We start from the raw sequence: 24,595 nt of genomic DNA, 5'->3' as shown, positions 1-24,595 counted from the left end.
TGGGACTAAAGATATTGAACACACAGTGTACAACATATAACACAAGATATGGCACCTCCTCACTGTTCCCCTACTTGTGAGAAGCATTGCCTCCAGAACCAAAGTGCCGGCCATCCGTCTGACTGGAGCCGGGCACCGAGACCAGAGGAGTGCATCAAGTGGGCGCGGGGACCAGCAGCCAGCAAGGCTGAGAGAGAGACAGCAATCGGTGAGCATGAAACCCGGCAGGCTGAGCAAAGATCCACAACTGCAGCTGCTGTAACCATCACCGCCCGGAGAGCAGGGAAGGGACCCAGCTCCGGGACAGCAGAGACTTGTGGAGGGAGCGGGTGGACTTGGAAACCACGGCAGTCTTGCACCAGGAGAGGTATTAGCCGTTGCGGCGGCCAGTCCATTTTACCCAGAATTGCTGGCCCTGATGTTTGCACAGGGAGAGATGTCCCCAGCAGAGTGGCTCGAGCAGCTGAAGCTGGCAATGATCCGACCCGCTTATCCCCTCCTAGAGCCCGGCGCTCCAGCAACTCCGCTCTGGACTCCGTTGCCCCTTGCTGGGGTTAATCTACCGGCGGCGGAGAAGCTCTGGAATAAGCCCGGCGCTCAGGCAACTCCGCACTGGACTCCGTTGCCCCTTGCTGGGGTTAGTCCACCGGTGGCGGAGAAGCACCGGCAGCTGCTGCGGCACTGCCAACAAATGGGCCACAATAATGCCTAGTGCCCTGACCGTGCGCGGTCAGGCGAAGAAGCCTCTCAGGGCCAACGCTCACGAGCTACGGAAAAGATGACCCAGTTAGCGGCATCCTCTGATTGCTCCCGCCAAGCCGGGGTGACAACCCTCCTCGGGACGTCTCCTGGAGAACCTGGACGGGCTGCATCAGCAACAGCAGCGGAGAGCAGCGGCCATCCACCTGATCCCGGCGGAGAACCAGCGGCGGCGGCAGAGAAGAAGCCGCCACTCCGGCATCCTGCCGGCGGCAGTTTTATTTGGAGGGAGGGACAGGGTTTGCGGGAGGGGGTTATTTTACCAAGTTTGCATGGAGCTGTGTTCCTCCACAAAGACCTGGGACCCTTGTCCTGCACCGTTTTACCTGTACCCAACCCGGGCGCTGTTGCGGCAGCGGCCCTGTGCTGCCCAGCTCAGATGGGGCCGGTGGCGGCCGCGCCAGTCCCCCTGCAATTGGGACCAACGAAGGCGGCGGTCTCTGCGGGGACCAGCAAGGTAAGCCAGACCAAGTCGCAGACTGACTCTGACTTATGTTTCCCTATGACTGTACCCTGTTGTTTCACTATAGGGGTGACCAGGGGGTGGCAGGAGATAGGGGTACCAGGGGAGGGGAAGGAAGGGCAGCTTGTAGGGCAGCTAGACTCCCCCATTACCCTGGCGGAGCAGCAAGGGGACTCTCAGTCAAGAGCCCCACCGTTGCAGCCTTGCGATGGGCTGGAGGTACCAGGGGTTGTGGCACAGTTAGACCACCCCCAGATTACCTGCCAGCCAGGAGCTAAGGTGGGTGCATCTGCACCAGCAACCCTGAGCTCATTCCCGGTAATGGGGAGACAGTGTCAGGGAGATGGCCTCACTCAGATGTCCCTAGGATCCAGGTTAGGATTAGCTAGGGAGAAGCGGAGTGAGGGGAGGCTGCAGGTAGGTAGCCAACATCAGTTACCAGGGGAGGGGAAGGAAGGGCAGCTTGTAGGGTAGCCAGGCTTCCCCATTACCTGGGCGGAGCAGCATGGGGACTCTCAGTTAAGAGCCCCACTGTAGCAGCCTTGCTATGGGCTGGAGGTATCAGGGGTTGTGGCACAGTTAGACCACCCCCAGATTACCTGCCAGCCAGGAGCTAAGGTGGGTGCATCTGCACCAGCAACCCTGAGCTCATTCCCGGTAATGGGGAGACAGTGTCAGGGAGATGGCCTCACTCAGGTGTCCCTAGGATCCAGGCTTGGATTAGCTAGAGAGAAGCGGAGTGAGGGGAGGCTGCAGGTAGGTAGCCAGCATCAGTTCTCAGTGAGAGAAGAAGGGCTAGTGGTAGCCGGGGAGGTACAGCAGCAGGTATGGCAGTTAGAATCCCCCATTACCCTGGCAGAGCCTCAGGGGTTTTCTCAGATCAGCAACCCCCTGTTGCAGCCTAGCCATGGGCTGGGGGTATCATGGACAGTGGCCAGTTTGTGCCACCCCAGAGAAACCTGCCAGCCAAGAGCTAAGGCGGTTGCATCTGGAGAGGTGCCCCTGAGCTCCTCCCTGGTAAGGGGAAGACAGTGTCAGGGAGATGGCCTCACTCAGGTGTCCCTAGGACCCAGGTTAGGGTTAGCTAGGGAGAAGCGGAGTGAGGGGAGGCTGCAGGTAGGCAGCCAGCAGCAGATCTCAGTGGGAGAAGAAGGGCTAGTGGTAGCCGGGGAGGTACAGCAGCAGGTATTGCAGCTAGATTCCCCCATTACCCTGGCAGGCCTCAGGGGGTTTCTCAGATCAGCAACCCCCTGTTGCAGCCTAGCTATGGGTTGGGGGTATCCGGGGCAGTGGCAGGCTTGTGCCAACCCAGGGATACCTGCCAGCCAAGCGCTAAGGCAGTTGCATCTGGAGAGATGCCCCTGAGCTCATCCCTGGTAAGGGGGAGACAAGGTCAGGGAGGTAGGTGCACTCAGGTAGTTCCAGGGTCTGGGTTAGGATTGACCAGGGAGGAGAGGAGTGCAGGTGGGCTGCAGGGAGGTAAGCAGCAGGAGTCATCAGCAGGGGCTGAGGTGCTGGGCCTAGGGGAGACTAGGCAGGGAGACCCTGGGAAGCAGGGGAAGATAGGAAGTCAGTGGGGTGTCAGGAAGCTGGCAGAAGCGAGGGATGGGCTAGGTAGGCAGAAAGTCCCTTGCTCTGACGGGCCAGGAGTGACCCCACTGACAGATTCCCCAGGGTTCCCAAAGGGAGGGCTGTGGGTAGATAGGCAGCCAGGGAGGAGAGTCAGGAGTATAGCGGAGCAGCTACAGGGTGGCACAGAGCCAGGGCAGGTAGGGTCCCTACAGAATAGTGACATAACCCTTTCCCAGACTTGGTTGACAGGGAAGCGACGGTCTGTGCTGGATAGCTGGTCTCCTGCTGGTGCAGAGACATGCCAGTCTCTGGGCAGTGTGCAGCATGGTCTGCACAGGGGCCCCTTCACCATGGACTTGTTGGTTCACAAGGCACTGGGTGGAGGGCAGAGGGAGGCAAAGGAGAATGCCCGGCTTTGCAGTACAATGTACTGGTCAATGCCGGAGGGCAATTTTGCCAGGCCAATCCCTCAGGACGTATTGAGTGCGTCAAGAGTGCCAGTGGTATCCCAGGGCCAGGGGGAGGCCGCTGGGGTACCCGGGCCCCTTGAGCGGGGGAGGTGTGACGATAGTGAGGGTTTGGCCCGGGATTAACGGGGTTGCCCCCCATTTGGCCACCCTCTAACCTCACCAGGGAGACAAGGGGTTAACTGGGCTGAGGCCCAGAAATGTGATTTAACCCTTGTTATAACATGAAAATGCTTATTCCACTGTTCCCCAATGTTTTATTGTTTCTGGTTTAATCAGTGTCTGAATAACACACCCACTGGGACTTAAGGGGTTAATATTATATGCAGTGCTGAATAAACGGTTCCCTGAAAACTGGTAATTTGGGAACGGAGTGCGCCAGCTCCCTGAATCTGGGGGTGCAGCCTCCGGGGAACCCCCCAAGTACCCACATATTAAAAATATAACTTTGTCATAAGAGGGACATATATTTTTGATAAAGTGACTTTTTGCAGTTTTAAAATGCATACCAGAACCAAATGTTGCCTCTGCCGGCCCTTTGTAATGCAAGCTTCCTCTCTGGAAGTGCAAAAGTGCCTATCAAAAGGGAGGTGTGAATGGGCCAGCTGGATGCTAGAATTTAGCCCTGCTTCAAAGGGGTAATATTATGCGAGACCCAGGAAGCAGGAAAAGGTTTTATTGATGGGGCCAGGGTTACCCAAGCAGGATATCTGAATGGGTGTCCTTATTAAATATAAGAATATTATGAGACGTCCTTGGCTGACCAAGCTAAGAATTACATATTATTATTAGTGGGATTTAGCATATCTTTGGGAGTCTAAACACTGTATATGTAACTGCTGCGAAATGCCAGATATTAATATCTCTATTAATTTTCATATTACACTGTAATGTTTGGTCTCTCTGCGAGTGTCAAGTGTGACGGAATGTATTAATATGTCTCACCTGCTTGTATGTATTACTGAACTCAAGTTAGGGAGTGATTTGCAGTAAATATGAAATTTTGGTTGAGTTCTGAGGAACCCCTGTTGTGATGAGCAGGAAAGGCTAGAATTTACATCGCTTGGTCATCAAAGGCTAAATTGATAATTGCTTATGCTTGGCCCAACGGACAAAAGGAACTAACCAGAGAAAGTGTGACATTTCACACTGGACACTGGAAGTCCAAACTGAGCTTCAAAAGCTTCAAAGGGACTTTTGCTAGCCGTCGCGGCACCTAGGGTTAAAGAGATGAGTTTGACATAGTATATAAGTCAAAGCCACCCTTTACCCATTGTTCTTCATGCAAATGTTCTTCATGCAAATGTTCTTCATGATCTTCATGTCTGCATGTCATCAGGCCTGTGTCTTTATGCAAGGTCTTGGGATGATGCAGGTTTTGCTGTATGACCTGCCTGTCTTGCTGTGATGTCAACTGAAATATATGGGAGAAGTGGCCCAGTCTGTATCCTGATGGCCTTCTGTCCTAATCTTTAAGTAAGTGTTTATATTTTGCCTGTTATTTGTACATATCTGTTGTGTTCACCTTTATCAAGGAATAAATTACATTTTATCATATCTAAGTCTCGTCCCAGTTCAAACCCAGGTATATATATATTTATATATAGTTTTGGTGTAAATTACAGCCTGTCACAAGCTACCGTGACACCTGTCAATCACCGCCGCGTCCGGTCACAGTGTCCCTGATCCTGCTTATGTCACGTTGGGGAAGCAGGATTGGGTGCGCTGTTGCTGGTAGCGGCGGTAACTGACTGGTCAGTCAGTGCTGCGCTACAAAACACGGGTGCCTAGGGTTACTATTTAAGACACTTGTTGGTCTATGGAGTACTAGAGGCAGTTGCACCACTTTTTATTTCTATTTTAAGCTTTCAATGCTGATATTCTGGATTTATTTAAATCATTATTAGGTGTGTATATATTAAGAATATTGCGGTGCATAGTATTGGCACCGCATTATTCTTAATACATTATATACCCACATCTAAAACTTATTAAATAAATTGGAGGTTTTTTTTGCCCTTTCATTTAAGAAGGCATTCATTAAATATGTGTTCTATTTAATGTGGAAAATTATTGTCAGTAAAGAGATTTTTTTTTTTACATAGGCTATACCAGCAGAAGCGTTGAAAAATCGAAAAAATAATATATTTTGTTTTATTTCAGGCTTTTAGCTTGTAAAGGGATCTACTAGTGCTGGCCATGGAGAAGTGTTGATGTGTTGCAGGTTGTTTGATACAGTATATATTAAAACAAATGTGAGTTCATTATAGTGTATTTCAGCATTTAAAGTCTCAAGTTTCTTCATCTGCTGTAACATACTGTAGCGGCATAGATCAATGATTACATATGAAATTTTTTAGGTGTTGGAGCGAGAAGATTAACTCTGCTGGGAGTTCCGTGTGAGGCGCTGTGTGGGTTAGTAACAATTAACAGCAAATTCAGTTGAGAAGCTGTTAGCAATGTGGAGAGTTTAGAAGAGGCATGGCTGAGACCTACTTAGACGTCATGAACAGGATGTGCATTATAAATTACCATTATTTGTGGAGTGCATCTCAAGAGTTTCTAAAAAAAAAATCTAGTTCATTATCTTCATTTTTGCAATCTATCACTTGTCTGGCAGTACAAAAAAAAAAACTAGGTCATCCACATTACTTGCCTGCTGTGGCTGTAACAAATCACATCATTCATGCAAGAAATGTTCTGAATTATTTATCTAATGTAAAGAAGTGAAGATGGTAATATTTAAAAGATTTAGGTATCATCTGAATATCATATTTGACATTCTGTTCCAAAGTCTATGTACATTTCTCAGGTTCTTTCCTGGTTAACAGAATGTTAAGAAATAATATTTTTATTCAGATGTCTTTAATTATTCTTGGTCTTCCTGGTTCACATATTTTTAGTTACTACCTACTTGAGGTTAGAAACTTAAATGCCAGAGGCTCTGTCATTCAGCTATGCAATGCATAGATGGTCCCTATGTCGGTGAAGGGGATAATTCTCATGTTCCATTGTGTTGCTTCCATATCTGTTATAAACAACCTATTATAAATTCAATTATTTGCTTCTATTTAAAGGAAGACTACATTCCTACATATGACTCCCTGTTCAAGAGGCCAGAAGGTTACAATGAAAAACTTCACCGGAGTGACAGGGAGCATGCAAAACATAACGGCTTGGACATTCATAGTGAGGTACGGTAAAGTATGGAATAGTTACTATTAACTCTTACTGATTTAACAGTTGAAACACAAAGCAAGAGAAAGTGTGTGTGTGTGTACATAATACAGCCTTACATATTTTAAGCTCTTTTGAGGAGGCATAACATAACACAAGCAAGTTAATGTAAAAATATTGTGACAAACGGCTTCCTTACGTGGCGCTGCCATCTGTCTGGGCTCTTTATGACACATTGTTTAGGGTAAACAAAGAGAACATGCAGCACAATATTGTACTATTCAAGCTTCTGCTGCTTTATTCCGTCCCAGCAGGGGACTGCAACTTTAACTGAAATACATTTGAGGTACTCAGGCTGGTGCCTGTAAGATTCCGTTCCTGCAGCAACTCTTGCATAGAAAAACACCAAAATAAACCCTCTAGGGTTGGGTGGCCTATCCGCTTTCAAACTACACAAAATACAGAACATTTACAATTGGCTACAGAATTCATAAGAAGAAGGTTTTTTTTTGTTACCTTGAAGAGGGCGTTCTTCCCTGACTGGATGCAGGGAACAGTGGTGCCCCAACCTTCAGGGTCTAGGAGAGAGAGTGAGTCAGCAAACCAAACTGCCATAAGTACCTGTTCATCAATTAGGAGACCAGGTGAGGGAAAGTAGAACAACTGTGAACTCTGGTCTGTATTTCCCATCCACCAGCCTCAGTAACTGTAAAGCTGTGGGATGGATCACATTTACACTATGGCTGCACTTTTTGATCTAAATCTGATAGAAAGCTGCCTAATATCCTGGGACTTTGTCACAATATACAAATCAAACTACTGTTACAACATAAGTATTACAAAATGACAGATTACATTGCAGAATCATGTATATTACCAGTTCCTCCTCATATCATCCTTCTCATATCTTTGGTGTTCTGGTAGCTTGCCTTCATTGCATCTTCTTTCTTGCTCTTGGGCTTCCCCACAGAGATTCTCAGAGGTTCTCTTTGCTATTGATTGGCCTAAACATGTGATACTGTTTGGCCCTATTTGGTAAAATGGGCTTGAAACAGGTTAATTTCAGATCAGGAATTCTGGATGAATGCAAATGTATTTGTCACATCTGTGTGGTAAGGCACAAAATTGTGTGATTAAGATGCGAAATCGTTCAATTTGGCGCATTACAGCTTTATTTGTTTGCATTGAAAATTGCATAACTTGGTCAAACTCCTGCTAGTGGTAACACATTATCGTGGGCTAATAAGTGCAACATCTACTACATCTGTAAATTAAGCAGACTATGAGGGCTTATTTACTACGCTACAATATGGCCAAGCTTGAGCTACCGCACGGTAAGCTCCATTGAAGTCAATGCGGCTTTCCAAGCGATATGATCGCTGCTGTCGCAGCTTAGAGAATTAACTCCTATGTTAACACTAGCTTAGACTTGGCAGTTCAATTGCTCCTAGAAGCAATATATTTTTTATGGCTACAAGCCATGTTATGACATGTATGTACAGTGTGTATATATATATATATATATATATATATATATATATATATATATATATATATATATATATATATATATATATGCAAATATGGTTTTTGTCACTTTTTTTACTCACCATAACTTAACTCAGTATTATATATATATATATATATATATATATATATATATATATATATATATATATATATATATATATATATATATATATATAATACTGAGTTAAGTTATGGTGAGTAAAAAAGTAGTAAAAAATATATATATATATATACATACATACACACACTGTACATACATGTCATAACATGGCTTGTAGCCATAAAAAAATATATTGCTTCTAGGAGCAATTGAACTAGGGATGACGTAGAAGTTATATATATATATATATATATATATATATATAACTTCTACGTCATCCCTAGTCAAATCAGGAGAATGTTTTTTTTTTTTAAAGAAGTCTTAATTCTATTAAGTTTAAGGCTCAAGTGAGAACATGGACTAAAATTGTGATCTACTGTAGTTACCAATATACATTCGCATCTTCTGTTTTATTCTGGAACAATCAAAGAGTACACACAACATGTCAAGTCTATCCCCGGACTTTTAATAAGTTGAATAAAACACAAGATTCATAAGTAAAGTGTTATGGAATATCTTTGACTCTTTTAAGTCTATTTGAACTAAGGGGACTGTATTTTTTTCCACATGATTGAATTTGGGTATTGGCCACACTCCAGAGTTCTGTTGCCCCACAAGAACTATATAAAGCTTCTCTTTTCTTTCTTTCTATTGTTCCATAGTTAACAATGTGACTGTTAAGGCTAGATCAAGGTAAATGAATAATTTTCAATCCTATTCCACAACATTTAGAATTATTCCCTTATTTTGGAATTGTGAAAAAAATGCAATATTCTCCAATTCAGTACTGACAAATAACAAGCATTTTTTGTAAACCACAATATACTTGTAAATGGAGAAAAATACTACAATAAATTCACACCTTCTTATACAATTTATGGTATAAACTGCAGTGTTAATATGCTTGAATATATTATAAAAGCAACTTGATCAGTATAACAGGACATTCAGTAATGTAAACAGTCAGTAAAGGTCCCTGTTTTAGATGTCAGTCCTACCTCTGCACTGTGCAGACTAAACCTTAGGACTTAGGTCATTAAGGCAACATGCCTGCAACTTACTATTCTTTGTATGATTCATGAATAGGGGGATCTACATGAGTGCTATGTTGGGTTGCACCTCATCCATCCAGTATAGGTTTTTAAAAGCAATTAGTAAACGGAAGTATGAACTGTTTGTGAAAAAGAGTCCAAGCATCCTTCTATTCTTAACTCCATTTTAAAACCTGGACTTGTATAACATGCTTCAATGAACTAGAATAAAATGGCAGTCCCAGTGATGAAGTAAGAAGCACACTTTACCTAGAGATGAATATGTTATTACAAATACATTGTGGACTCTCACTGTTATGCTGCGAGTCTGGAATTGAGGTAGAAGAAATATATTTAATGTGAACTCCTATGCAAACTTGCGACATACATCCTTAAAAAAATGCATACCCATAAACTAGCAAAGCCTAGTGCCAGCTTGCAAAAACATATAAGGGAGGAAACTTCAACCAATAACATGCAAAAACATGTACCTCTATTTTAGAAAGTAAGGCAACCTTTTAAGGGAGATGGTAAAAAAAATATGATATCTTTTCAGCTAAGCTTGTGGAAATCTCCTTCTTAAGTAAGGACAGCTGGACGATATTCAAGTACAGTGTTTCTACTGATATGAGTCTGCACTAATTGCTACTGATAGCAGATGTTTATTATCTTTTCTAGTTTTTAACATTTTTAATTTTCTCCATAGGAAATCGCAAGGCCAGTGGCAGTTTTGACCTCTTCGGAATATGGAAGACACTTGCATCTCCATGTGGACAAAGTGAACAGAGAGCACGTGAGGATTGGACTAGTACGCTTGGACTTCTACCGCAAGAATGGAATTAGCAAATCAGTAGAGGAAGGTTATGGATGTGTAGTTCCATCCTAAAACTCTCAGTTACCGCATCCTTCATCATACTGTATCTAATGGCACAATACGGATCATACAATGTCACATCATTTTTTTTTGTATTGTATATTTCAAAGTAAACTCAACAAAAAATCTTCATACCATTGTATTATGAATGCCTGTCATGATCCAGGGTTAAATACGGTATAGTTTCACTGACAACCAATAATCCTGTAAGATTAGCAACTGCCTTGTCTTTCCATGGTGTGCATGAGTACCGAAGTTACCAGCATTTACCTGGCCTTTGTAAAAAAGAAAAAATACAATTTACAGTGTGCATTTTGCTAGGTAGGTCATAAATCTTGATTAAATATGAGCATTACCTGGGAAATCATCTATTGTGTGAATCTTCTTTATGGAAGAGGATATTAATGTGTTGGAGCATAGCTGTGTGGCTGAAAAAGGGTAATTGCTGAATTGTTTCAGATGAAAAAAAAAGTCTTGCAACATACGGCACCTTTCTTTCTTTTTCTATGTATTTATTTCATTTGGCTCTGAGCTCGAACTATAAGGGTGATCAAAAGGACAAATGTCAAAGTCGAAATACCCACTTTACTGACGCCCCCCGGCTGGAATTAATTTATTAAAAGATCTTTTAATAATGAATTTTTCAAAAAAGAATTGTATCCAAAGAGAAAACAATAAAGAAAAATAAACAAATTGCATGTTATTTAATATAGTGGCATATTAATGCTGGGACTCCATGAATATAATCATGAGGAGATTAATCTTTAATAGTATATTTGTATGTTTTTCTTTCATTCTTTTTTCTCTTTTCTCTTTTTTCTCTATTTGTTTTTTGTGGATACAATTCTTTAAAAAAAACTATTATTAAATGAATGCCCACTTGAGCGCATCAAAGTGAGTACTTGGACTTTGTCCTTTGATCATTTCATATTTTACCGAATGGACTGCACCCTCCACCCTCTGCTTCTCCCTCCCCCAATACATTGAGGGTTATGAAGGGATATACATATTTTCAGACTACAACTACTACTTTGGACCACACCTTGAACAATTCACTTGTCTTTCAGTGTTGCCTAAGTATAAAGGTACATTTAAACTGAGCAAATATGAAGGTCAATTAATCCCAAGGACTACAACATTGATCAGAATTACAATTTCTAAGATTTTATGTGTAAAACAAGGCTATAAAATGACATTTAATAATAAAGTAAACATATGTGCTGCTTATTTATAACCGCTTTAGACAAGCAGAACAATTCCCATGTCTGATATACATTCAGTGGCAAAAAACTAGTCACAGCTGTGAATCTCCAGCGTTTCAAAGTTAACCGAATGATGCTTAATAGACTGTTGCTTTCATACTTCAAAACAAATAGATCACAATTAAATCCAACAACTAAAAATGTTTCATTAAAAATATATATTTTTAAAAGAATAAGAAATTGCATGAATTATCGATTTACTAATTTTTGCCATGATTATGTCAGGAATCCGCTCCGCGGGTTACTGGTTACCTTACCTTGCAGACCGGTGCAGTTCTGGAACAGCTCTCCTGATGTTTGCTGCAGCCTGGATTCACTCACCAAAGCTATACACACTCCCTCTGGTATCTACTGCAGCTGTGCAGCCTATTATGCAACCTAGACTTGCATTCATTCATTGGAGCTATACCTTCACACCCCCGCTGGGGATTGGCCTGCTGGCCTTTAAGTATTGCCTTCCCATAATGCTCCTTGCCGAGCATAGTCCTTACCGGATGTCACCAACTGTTCTGCCACAAGCTCTTGCTTGTTCTCTTGTGCTGAAGCGGAGGTTTCCCTTGCGTCCTTCAGCTTCCTGTTCTCCTGTGCTGAAGCAGAGGTTTCGTCCCTGCGTCCGTCAGCTTCCTGTTCTCCTGTGCTGTAGCAGAGGTTTCGTCCCTGCGTCCTTCAGCCTCCTGGATTCCTGCACTGAAGCGGAGGTTTCGCCCCTGCGTCCTTCAGTCTCCTGGATTCCTACACTGTAGCGGAGGTCTCCCTGTGTATCTACAGCTTCCTGGTTCCTGGGGCCTACTCTTTCCCTAATCTAGAGAGGCCGTGTCCTGGTTCCTGCGCTGCTACAGAGGATTCCCTAACCCGCTCAGGACTCTTGCGCTGTAGCGCTGGTTTAACCGTGCAGCTAGGCGGTGTGTAAATCTGGTCTGTCTTCCACCTCCTGAGACCAGTACCATGGGCCATGGTCGCCGCACGTGCAGAGAACCCCCCCGCGCTCATAAGCCGAAGTGGGGTTCTTCTGACTCCCTGTTGCCGAACTCTTGCTTGGACAAAGTTTATTCTGACGTCTCCTATCCTGACCCTGGCTTGTACAACAACGATGCTGTCTTCTCCAATCCAGACCCTGCTACGTACGACTATGAACTGCGCAATCCGGATCAGCCTGCGAGGTTTAAGGTCGGTGCTTTTACAACCCTACCTCAGCCACGCGGTCCGACCCGAGTTTGTGGCGAGCACAACCGTGACAGTATGCTCGGCCCCACAAACTCGGACCGTCCTGTGGTGAGGGTTGGTAAGTTTCTGTCTGAACTCCTGTCCCGGCCCGCAGACCAGTCCCAGTACCTATGCGAAATACTACCTCAAATGGGAGATCCGTTTATGTTTGAAGGTTTAACCCCTTTGCAAAAAAAATGCCGTAAAGATCTCTTTTTGAAGGCTTATCGCCTCAAGTACTTAAAACAGCTTCTGGCCGCTAGTATTCTCTTCCCTGATTCCCCTTTGTCCTGGGATAATGTGAATCCTGTGAAACTGGCCACCGCCTGTAATACACTCCATGCCCTGGCCTTATCATTGGACATTTACGTAGTACCAGAGGATCCTCTCCTCATGTTTGCTCACGTACAAGAAATACTCAGTTTACTTTCCATAACATTGGACATTTGCATAAGAGAACAGGATTCCCTCCTCGCCAGCTGCGCTGACGCTTGGCGGTCCCACTCTGCTGCCAGTCCTGTTGCTAAACCTGGGAGCATACCTTCCTCTCCAGGAGATGACAAAACTGTCCCACTAGCATTGCTCTCCAACGTAGTTACTACCACGGTCCCTAGCCCTGATTGTTTGCCCGGGTGTCCTGATTCCAATGATATGTCTACTGTAACCCCAACCAAACAGGCCTGTGCGCTTTCCCCGTCTGAGAAAGAATCCCTAAGTTCTGTTCCCAGGGTCATTTCTGTATTAACCCCTGTGGGGCAGTTCTCTGAGTTTCCTTTTGTAATTCCCTGTTCTCTGCCAGCTAAGGTCACGCCCCTAGCACCAGAAGAGAGATCCCTAGTCTTCCCCAATTCAGAGAGAAGTCTAGCTATGTTTTACTCTCAGGTATGGTCTGAATTAACCCCTGTAAATTCTTGCTGCCTCCAAGTTAATGCCTTTGTTTTAGCCTCAGAGAATGAGTCCACAAGTCAGACAGCAGAGGTTGCATTGAAGGAGTCCCCTAACCTTAAGGATTCCTTAGAAATTCTTTGCTATAAATCCCCTGCTTCAGCTCAAGTTTCCGCAGTTTCACCTCCGGAGACTTCAGCTAAAGTTCTGGTTCCTGTAAAATGTATTCAGGAGTCAGGGTTTCCCCTAAGCTTAGCCACAGAGTTCCTCCTCCCGGGTATTTCACTGAACCAGTCTGTCGCCCAGAGAGCGGTGATCCCTGCTTCAGTGCATAGTTCCCACATTGTGGAATCTGCAGTCATTTTTGGTTTCCCAGACATTCCTTACCAAATACCTACTTCAGAGACCAGTACAGTTAGGTTTAAACCCCGTGTACTGTCTGGGTGCTCCTCTTCACTAAGCTTAGGATTAAACGCATACAGTAGTCTGTATGTCTCTCCTGGGGTTCATGTTGTGTTCCCAGGAGAGTTTGCTGACACACGGCTTTCTCTCAAAAGTGACGCTTTTTCATATATACTAGTAAGAGGTCTGCACACTGTTTCCCCTCTCCCTGAATTGTGTCTTACTGGTCCTGAGACTCTGAGAGGTAATGATTTTCCTTCAGATTCTGAATCTTTTCCTACAATGGTTAGCCTGACTGGGGGCCCCCCTGATTTCTCTGTCCAGGCTAATCCTTCAGGGTTCAGCATATCTGTGGTCACTCCCTTAGTACTGTCTGAGGTCACCATGCATATATTACAAGTCTTAGGGTTTAAATCTGAGCTATTTAGCTGTCCTGCCTTTGCTGAGACCCAGTCCCTCAGTGCTGTGTCTAAAAATGCCCCAGCAAACATGGGTTTACTCTGGGAGGAGATTATAGCTCCTGTCTTAAAGGGTATTTTTTCTCACATGTCCAGCAAATCTAGAACCTCTGTAATTGTTTCTAAGTCACTTATCAATACATCTGATTTTTTCTCTAATCAAACCCAGACACCCTTACTATCTGTTAGGAGTCCTGTGATCAGAGATTTTGCACTAGAAAACACACCTATTCCTGTTTGTGTCAGGTTAGGCACCCCTGTGGTTAGGGCCATTGCAGTTTCAGAGAAAACTCCTTGTACTCCTAAGGTGCCTGTCATTAAGAGTTTTCATAAGTCATACTTGCTGCTTGTTGATTCTCAGGTCTCTGTCACTGAGGTACAGATTTCAGCTTCTGATGTTAGTTTCCCTCCCACCACTACCCTGGCTCTGCCTTTTTCTCAAGTTCCTGATAGGAGAATTCCAAGGTCTATTCCTGATTCACTGACAATACTATCTTCCAATGAAGATTTCCCAGTATTGGAGAGCTCTACTGTTGTTTGCTTATCTGCTCCTGCTAAACCATGGTTTGGGGCCTCGGATTTTTCAGTTGCCCCTGTTATTTCCTCTCAGTTGGAAATACTCTGTACGTATCCCAAGATTTCGGTCCCTATGCCTGGTTTACTGCATGCCTTGTCACCTTCCATACCAATACCGGGAGAAGCTTCCAACCAGCCTATACCCTTACTAACCATTACCTGGGAGCCTTCTAGAGGAAAAATTCCTCGCAAATTCCAACATACAGTGGTCAGCCAAGATTTTTTGTGTTACAAAGTCCCTCCTGGTATAGTCGATCAACTAGCAGGGCCGCTGATCCTAGATTCCGATTCCTTTATTAAGGACTGGGCTTTCAGTGGGGGCCCTTCTTCCGTTTCTGCTCTGGAGCCCTCTGGTTCTTCACAGCCCTGGATTTCCAAGACATTTTGCGAGGCGAGCCATGTACCATGGATGTTTCTTCCATCTATCTCATATCCTAGAACTGTACTCACCAAAGAACTGCTCGTTTACGGATATCCTTTCCACCTAAGGAATTTTAGGAACAACTCAATGTCCCCAAGACCCATGGATGACCCTGTCTGGCCGCAGTTTTCACCGGGGGGTGGGAGTACACTAAGGGTTAACCACGAGTCCCTGGACCACGACTCTAACCCCAATCTTAGACGGTTCAGCAACAATTCCCAGTCCTCCAACTCTATGAGTGTTCATGTTCGCCCGGAGGTCTCACGTGAAGGGGGGGATACTGTCAGGAATCCGCTCCGCGGGTTACTGGTTACCTTACCTTGCAGACCGGTGCAGTTCTGGAACAGCTCTCCTGATGTTTGCTGCAGCCTGGATTCACTCACCAAAGCTATACACACTCCCTCTGGTATCTACTGCAGCTGTGCAGCCTATTATGCAACCTAGACTTGCATTCATTCATTGGAGCTATACCTTCACACCCCCGCTGGGGATTGGCCTGCTGGCCTTTAAGTATTGCCTTCCCATAATGCTCCTTGCCGAGCATAGTCCTTACCGGATGTCACCAACTGTTCTGCCACAAGCTCTTGCTTGTTCTCTTGTGCTGAAGCGGAGGTTTCCCTTGCGTCCTTCAGCTTCCTGTTCTCCTGTGCTGAAGCAGAGGTTTCGTCCCTGCGTCCGTCAGCTTCCTGTTCTCCTGTGCTGTAGCAGAGGTTTCGTCCCTGCGTCCTTCAGCCTCCTGGATTCCTGCACTGAAGCGGAGGTTTCGCCCCTGCGTCCTTCAGTCTCCTGGATTCCTACACTGTAGCGGAGGTCTCCCTGTGTATCTACAGCTTCCTGGTTCCTGGGGCCTACTCTTTCCCTAATCTAGAGAGGCCGTGTCCTGGTTCCTGCGCTGCTACAGAGGATTCCCTAACCCGCTCAGGACTCTTGCGCTGTAGCGCTGGTTTAACCGTGCAGCTAGGCGGTGTGTAAATCTGGTCTGTCTTCCACCTCCTGAGACCAGTACCATGGGCCATGGTCGCCGCACGTGCAGAGAACCCCCCCGCGCTCATAAGCCGAAGTGGGGTTCTTCTGACTCCCTGTTGCCGAACTCTTGCTTGGACAAAGTTTATTCTGACGTCTCCTATCCTGACCCTGGCTTGTACAACAACGATGCTGTCTTCTCCAATCCAGACCCTGCTACGTACGACTATGAACTGCGCAATCCGGATCAGCCTGCGAGGTTTAAGGTCGGTGCTTTTACAACCCTACCTCAGCCACGCGGTCCGACCCGAGTTTGTGGCGAGCACAACCGTGACAGTATGCTCGGCCCCACAAACTCGGACCGTCCTGTGGTGAGGGTTGGTAAGTTTCTGTCTGAACTCCTGTCCCGGCCCGCAGACCAGTCCCAGTACCTATGCGAAATACTACCTCAAATGGGAGATCCGTTTATGTTTGAAGGTTTAACCCCTTTGCAAAAAAAATGCCGTAAAGATCTCTTTTTGAAGGCTTATCGCCTCAAGTACTTAAAACAGCTTCTGGCCGCTAGTATTCTCTTCCCTGATTCCCCTTTGTCCTGGGATAATGTGAATCCTGTGAAACTGGCCACCGCCTGTAATACACTCCATGCCCTGGCCTTATCATTGGACATTTACGTAGTACCAGAGGATCCTCTCCTCATGTTTGCTCACGTACAAGAAATACTCAGTTTACTTTCCATAACATTGGACATTTGCATAAGAGAACAGGATTCCCTCCTCGCCAGCTGCGCTGACGCTTGACGGTCCCACTCTGCTGCCAGTCCTGTTGCTAAACCTGGGAGCATACCTTCCTCTCCAGGAGATGACAAAACTGTCCCACTAGCATTGCTCTCCAACGTAGTTACTACCACGGTCCCTAGCCCTGATTGTTTGCCCGGGTGTCCTGATTCCAATGATATGTCTACTGTAACCCCAACCAAACAGGCCTGTGCGCTTTCCCCGTCTGAGAAAGAATCCCTAAGTTCTGTTCCCAGGGTCATTTCTGTATTAACCCCTGTGGGGCAGTTCTCTGAGTTTCCTTTTGTAATTCCCTGTTCTCTGCCAGCTAAGGTCACGCCCCTAGCACCAGAAGAGAGATCCCTAGTCTTCCCCAATTCAGAGAGAAGTCTAGCTATGTTTTACTCTCAGGTATGGTCTGAATTAACCCCTGTAAATTCTTGCTGCCTCCAAGTTAATGCCTTTGTTTTAGCCTCAGAGAATGAGTCCACAAGTCAGACAGCAGAGGTTGCATTGAAGGAGTCCCCTAACCTTAAGGATTCCTTAGAAATTCTTTGCTATAAATCCCCTGCTTCAGCTCAAGTTTCCGCAGTTTCACCTCCGGAGACTTCAGCTAAAGTTCTGGTTCCTGTAAAATGTATTCAGGAGTCAGGGTTTCCCCTAAGCTTAGCCACAGAGTTCCTCCTCCCGGGTATTTCACTGAACCAGTCTGTCGCCCAGAGAGCGGTGATCCCTGCTTCAGTGCATAGTTCCCACATTGTGGAATCTGCAGTCATTTTTGGTTTCCCAGACATTCCTTACCAAATACCTACTTCAGAGACCAGTACAGTTAGGTTTAAACCCCGTGTACTGTCTGGGTGCTCCTCTTCACTAAGCTTAGGATTAAACGCATACAGTAGTCTGTATGTCTCTCCTGGGGTTCATGTTGTGTTCCCAGGAGAGTTTGCTGACACACGGCTTTCTCTCAAAAGTGACGCTTTTTCATATATACTAGTAAGAGGTCTGCACACTGTTTCCCCTCTCCCTGAATTGTGTCTTACTGGTCCTGAGACTCTGAGAGGTAATGATTTTCCTTCAGATTCTGAATCTTTTCCTACAATGGTTAGCCTGACTGGGGGCCCCCCTGATTTCTCTGTCCAGGCTAATCCTTCAGGGTTCAGCATATCTGTGGTCACTCCCTTAGTACTGTCTGAGGTCACCATGCATATATTACAAGTCTTAGGGTTTAAATCTGAGCTATTTAGCTGTCCTGCCTTTGCTGAGACCCAGTCCCTCAGTGCTGTGTCTAAAAATGCCCCAGCAAACATGGGTTTACTCTGGGAGGAGATTATAGCTCCTGTCTTAAAGGGTATTTTTTCTCACATGTCCAGCAAATCTAGAACCTCTGTAATTGTTTCTAAGTCACTTATCAATACATCTGATTTTTTCTCTAATCAAACCCAGACACCCTTACTATCTGTTAGGAGTCCTGTGATCAGAGATTTTGCACTAGAAAACACACCTATTCCTGTTTGTGTCAGGTTAGGCACCCCTGTGGTTAGGGCCATTGCAGTTTCAGAGAAAACTCCTTGTACTCCTAAGGTGCCTGTCATTAAGAGTTTTCATAAGTCATACTTGCTGCTTGTTGATTCTCAGGTCTCTGTCACTGAGGTACAGATTTCAGCTTCTGATGTTAGTTTCCCTCCCACCACTACCCTGGCTCTGCCTTTTTCTCAAGTTCCTGATAGGAGAATTCCAAGGTCTATTCCTGATTCACTGACAATACTATCTTCCAATGAAGATTTCCCAGTATTGGAGAGCTCTACTGTTGTTTGCTTATCTGCTCCTGCTAAACCATGGTTTGGGGCCTCGGATTTTTCAGTTGCCCCTGTTATTTCCTCTCAGTTGGAAATACTCTGTACGTATCCCAAGATTTCGGTCCCTATGCCTGGTTTACTGCATGCCTTGTCACCTTCCATACCAATACCGGGAGAAGCTTCCAACCAGCCTATACCCTTACTAACCATTACCTGGGAGCCTTCTAGAGGAAAAATTCCTCGCAAATTCCAACATACAGTGGTCAGCCAAGATTTTTTGTGTTACAAAGTCCCTCCTGGTATAGTCGATCAACTAGCAGGGCCGCTGATCCTAGATTCCGATTCCTTTATTAAGGACTGGGCTTTCAGTGGGGGCCCTTCTTCCGTTTCTGCTCTGGAGCCCTCTGGTTCTTCACAGCCCTGGATTTCCAAGACATTTTGCGAGGCGAGCCATGTACCATGGATGTTTCTTCCATCTATCTCATATCCTAGAACTGTACTCACCAAAGAACTGCTCGTTTACGGATATCCTTTCCACCTAAGGAATTTTAGGAACAACTCAATGTCCCCAAGACCCATGGATGACCCTGTCTGGCCGCAGTTTTCACCGGGGGGTGGGAGTACACTAAGGGTTAACCACGAGTCCCTGGACCACGACTCTAACCCCAATCTTAGACGGTTCAGCAACAATTCCCAGTCCTCCAACTCTATGAGTGTTCATGTTCGCCCGGAGGTCTCACGTGAAGGGGGGGATACTGTCAGGAATCCGCTCCGCGGGTTACTGGTTACCTTACCTTGCAGACCGGTGCAGTTCTGGAACAGCTCTCCTGATGTTTGCTGCAGCCTGGATTCACTCACCAAAGCTATACACACTCCCTCTGGTATCTACTGCAGCTGTGCAGCCTATTATGCAACCTAGACTTGCATTCATTCATTGGAGCTATACCTTCACACCCCCGCTGGGGATTGGCCTGCTGGCCTTTAAGTATTGCCTTCCCATAATGCTCCTTGCCGAGCATAGTCCTTACCGGATGTCACCAACTGTTCTGCCACAAGCTCTTGCTTGTTCTCTTGTGCTGAAGCGGAGGTTTCCCTTGCGTCCTTCAGCTTCCTGTTCTCCTGTGCTGAAGCAGAGGTTTCATCCCTGCGTCCGTCAGCTTCCTGTTCTCCTGTGCTGAAGCAGAGGTTTCGTCCCTGCGTCCTTCAGCCTCCTGGATTCCTGCACTGAAGCGGAGGTTTCGCCCCTGCGTCCTTCAGTCTCCTGGATTCCTACACTGTAGCGGAGGTCTCCCTGTGTATCTACAGCTTCCTGGTTCCTGGGGCCTACTCTTTCCCTAATCTAGAGAGGCCGTGTCCTGGTTCCTGCGCTGCTACAGAGGATTCCCTAACCCGCTCAGGACTCTTGCGCTGTAGCGCTGGTTTAACCGTGCAGCTAGGCGGTGTGTAAATCTGGTCTGTCTTCCACCTCCTGAGACCAGTACCATGGGCCATGGTCGCCACACGCGCAGAGAACCCCCCCGCGCTCATAAGCCGAAGTGGGGTTCTCCTGACTCCCTGTTGCCGAACTCTTGCTTGGACAAAGTTTATTCTGACGTCTCCTATCCTGACCCTGGCTTGTACAACAACGATGCTGTCTTCTCCAATCCAGACCCTGCTACGTACGACTATGAACTGCGCAATCCGGATCAGCCTGCGAGGTTTAAGGTCGGTGCTTTTACAACCCTACCTCAGCCATGCGGTCCGACCCGAGTTTGTGGCGAGCACAACCGTGACAGATTACAAAGTGTGGGCAGGATTATCAGAGAAAAGAATGATTACCTGCAATTCATTTTACTATCATTAGGTGGCAGTAACTTATTTGTGTAGGAAAAATATATCACAATGCAGACACTTCTCATCTTTTATAAATCATAAACATTTTTTTCTGTGTGTGTGTCTGTGTGTGTGTGTTGGCATTGTTAAACAAAGACATATTTTTTTTTATATTTGGAACAAATTACAATTTTTCCATTTTGCCTCAAGATTATGTTAAGGAAAGGATTCATTTCCATGCTTTATAACCTTCTGCAGGAGCTAAACTCTGATTCTAAGGCTGTGTCCATAGTGCACGCAACTGTTATTTTTGTCGCGCGACGGCTGCGTCACGTGACCAGTTTTGAACCAATGAGAGCGAAGCTCAACTTTTCTGTTTGGTTACTGCCCAAGTCATTACTTTTGGTAGTTTCTACTGTGTAGTTGTACTTTCTTTTACACTAAAGATAATTGTACCATAAAACAACTGATTTCAGAGGTACAGGTATTTAAAAGAGAACTTTTGTGGAATCAGCAGTACCTGCACGATAAATTGTGGAGAGAAATTGGGGATATATTGTGCATTACAAGTAAACTAATTGAATAATTTTTAAATTGTGTATAATTTTAATGGCAGACTGCTTGTGCTATAGCCTAAAATTGTGTATAATTTTAATGGCAGAATGCGTGTTCTATAGTATACTAGTATACTTGCTGGTACAAGTGCGTATGAAACAACATCTTCATGGCCGTTCTTCAAGATGATCGAGTTTCTCAAAGAGCAAATGGCGCCTGCAAAAACGGTGTCAAATCTGGAAGCGAATTAAAGTACAGAAGATCTGGAGATGTAACATTGAATGAAGATTTATCGTGTGAGACAGCAACAAAGAATGAATGCGTCAAGCAAATGAAAAAAAAATTGATTTCTCTAGAAGAAAAAAAATGTGAAATGATGATTCATGCATTTAAAGACAATGCAGATGAAGATTTACATTTCTTTAAAAGCCTAATTCCATATATTAAAAAAATTATGGTAAGCCAAGAGATTCAAGCTGTTGTGTTGAAGGCAGTACAAGAAAACAAAAATAATAATTAGGAAAAACTTGTTATTGTACATTGAGTTTATAATGTGTAACCAACCATTCAACCTTTTAAAAAATTGATTTTATATTGAGTTTTCCATGTTTTCCCATTCCCCTTGTTAACACAGTACATTTTTTCAATGTTTAACACCATGTCTATGTTTTTACTCTCATTTACAAATACTACAGTATACTGTATAACAACATTTATTTAATGGAAAATTGAAAATCAGTGGATTGATATAATATCACATACTTAAAATATTAATAAAATAAAATACAGGACCACAAGTTCAGATTTATTATGTTTATTGGTTATTAACAATTATAAAACACTATTTGGCCTTTGGAAAGCTCCTACAGCATTAAAATAATCTTTGAATGAATCGCGAATGCTTTTTGCCATTATTTGCCCTAGATCTATCAACTATAGGCACACAATCCAACGTTGATACTTCAGTAGTACCTTCCAAATCAATAACAATATTATGTACTGTAGTAAAGCCACCCATTTTACAATACTCTTTGCATTTGGCACAGACTTTTCTATAGCTTTTAATAGTAATCGCCATTTAGCAGTCACAATCCCGGAGCTACACTCCACACAGCGTCTTGCTCTGGAAAGTCTGAAATGAAATATTTATTTTTCATTCGTTAATCCTTGTCGACTGTACGGCTTCATGAGGTATGTGAGCAACAGATGGGTCTCATCCGCTAACAGTACATGAGCAAACTTTTGGCTTGTTCCACTCAATGGCAAACTTTTATCCAAAAATAACTGCAATTTCTTGTCTTCTACAAGCTGATAAAGGGATGAGACTCTAAACACCCCACCATCGCGTTGCTTTCCGTATTCTCCTACATCAATTGCAATCAATTTATATTTTGCATCTGCAACAGCTTGCAAAACAATAGAACGTACACAACTAGCGATGACCAACCGCTCACTTCTAATGCCGTATAGTATTTGATATGGTAGGGTAAATACTAGGGTGCAGAGGGATAAGTAATCAGACAACAACTTGGTATGTGAGTTAAAGCTCTCACCTAAGTTCCCTATACATTGCACTCAAAGCACATGGTTTAGTATCATATTACCGTGATTTAATAATCTGGAATTCCAATATTCGTGTATAAAAGTATATAATACACCTCATATGTACCACTAACATGGTACATATGAGAAATAGAAAATAATAAAGTTTTGTTATTCAACAACGACATAAATGTAATTTATTTACAGTGACATTAAAAATCCCCAAAGAAGGGGAAATCGATACTACGGACCATAGATAAGTAAAGTATCCAAATAGAGTATTGATTTAGCAGTATCAACAGGTATCCGGACAGTATGAATTTACCCATTTTCAGTTAAGGTGGTATCTAGTGTCCCTATGTCAGCAAAATGTCCACAGATGAATAGTATGTTAAGAACTATGCTGTAGGTATTCCACCTAATTGAATGGTTACCCCATTGGAAATAAAGGTAATCCTTATAGATTTAACCTTTGATGGAAGACACATAGGTACTGTGTAATTTTACCAACAGAAGAAAATGTGTGTACTGTACTTACTACTGTGTCAATTTTACAGTGTATACTGTACTTACTACTGTGTCAATTGTCTGGTGTTTAAAAAACAGATAAAAACCAAGTCTACAGTACCACAGTGATCCATTGTGAATCAACCTGGGTCACTGAAGACGCCGAAGACGTTGTCAAATGTACACTGGCGACACACTTTATTCGAGCTCGGCTAGTCCCATGAATTCGGGTATACCCGGGTGTATTGAGGTTTGTGACTGTTTTCTGCCCGAGTGCATTGAGGTATTTTCAAGGCAGGGATTGAAGCATTTTATTCCCGCTGGCTGCAATACTGCACAGTATATATATATATACTGCATTACAATTCATGAATTTATGCCATCTGGTAGACACGCGAAGCATTGCAGCCTATTAAATCCTAATCATTATCATTTAATAGATCAGCCGCCCGTCAGCCAGGCATGAACCCAGGCTGGGAAGGCAAACGCAACGGGGCTTGTCAGAGGTGAGGAGCGGCGCATTCCAGGTATCTGCCAGGTACATACTGGGTATTTGCTCGAATAAAGTGTGTCAGTGCAGTAGGCGTTTCATAATAAAAAGCTCTAAAACACAATGCTATGGGCTTTTTTCCACATTGTTATCCTTGCACAATTGCTGAATGGACACCATGTTAACTCCGTACATGTATACCAAACCTGACTGTAGTGATGCATTTTTAATATTTTCTGCAATTAATGCTGGAACAGATAAGAAGGCGACTTTATCAGAAATATATGAATATTTCATTTCGAACTATGATTGTTTTCTAATTTTCACCGAAAGTTTGTGGGTGGAAGCATTCGGTAATGTAAACCTTTACTAATGAGGATTGCTTTTTTTTTGCACTGCCCCTCCTCCGGAAGATAGAAGAGGGTATTGGTCTGTGATCCCACTTTTTGACAGTATGTTTGCTCATGGCAACTATAAAAGGAGAAAGGTCGGGTTTAATCCATTTAAGATTTGTCTTTCCCGATCAGCAATGTACCAGCACCGGCTTACAATAGCGGTCCGACCGTCAGTGAAAAAATTTTGACCCACAATTCTTGCTACCTGGTCCCGCCAGATTACCAGCAAGATTTCCAGCCTGATTCCAGCAATGTGCCAGCACCAGCTTACAATAACGGTCCGACCGTCAGTGAAAACCTGGTGAACAACAATCTTTTCTACCTGGCCCCACCAGATTACCAGCAAGATTTCCAGCCTGATTACCAACATGATTACCAACTTCAGCAGCTTACGCTGCTTCAGCAGGCACCTGTCAACTATAATGCAGACTACAGGAGTGACCCCAGCTTGTACGCACAATACACCTCTGACATTGCCTTTTCTCCACACGTTTGGCACAGTTTATAATGAAGGTAAATATAATGTGCTACAGTATACTGTATCACACTATACAGTACAGTATTAACTTTAATTCCAAATGA

At 44.4% G+C, this 24,595-nt stretch overlaps 1 protein-coding gene across 1 annotated transcript in view; it reads left to right on the top strand.

Annotated features, from left to right (window-relative positions):
* CFAP90 (cilia and flagella associated protein 90) overlaps positions 1 to 10,337 on the top strand; it is a 30,750-nt gene extending 20,413 nt beyond the window's left edge. Inside the window, exons 2-3 of the mRNA XM_075586172.1 lie at positions 6,339 to 6,455; positions 9,806 to 10,337. Coding sequence (XP_075442287.1) covers positions 6,339 to 6,455; positions 9,806 to 9,985 — 297 coding nt within the window. The 3' untranslated portion in view covers positions 9,986 to 10,337. The remainder of the gene's footprint in view (positions 1 to 6,338; positions 6,456 to 9,805) is intronic.
* The last annotated feature ends 14,258 nt before the right edge of the window (positions 10,338 to 24,595 follow it).

This window comes from Ascaphus truei, chromosome 2, assembly GCF_040206685.1.
Source record: "Ascaphus truei isolate aAscTru1 chromosome 2, aAscTru1.hap1, whole genome shotgun sequence".
NCBI lineage: Eukaryota > Metazoa > Chordata > Amphibia > Anura > Ascaphidae > Ascaphus > Ascaphus truei.
The sequence above is the reverse complement of the archived record's forward strand: the minus strand, read 5'-3'. Positions and strand labels throughout refer to the sequence as shown.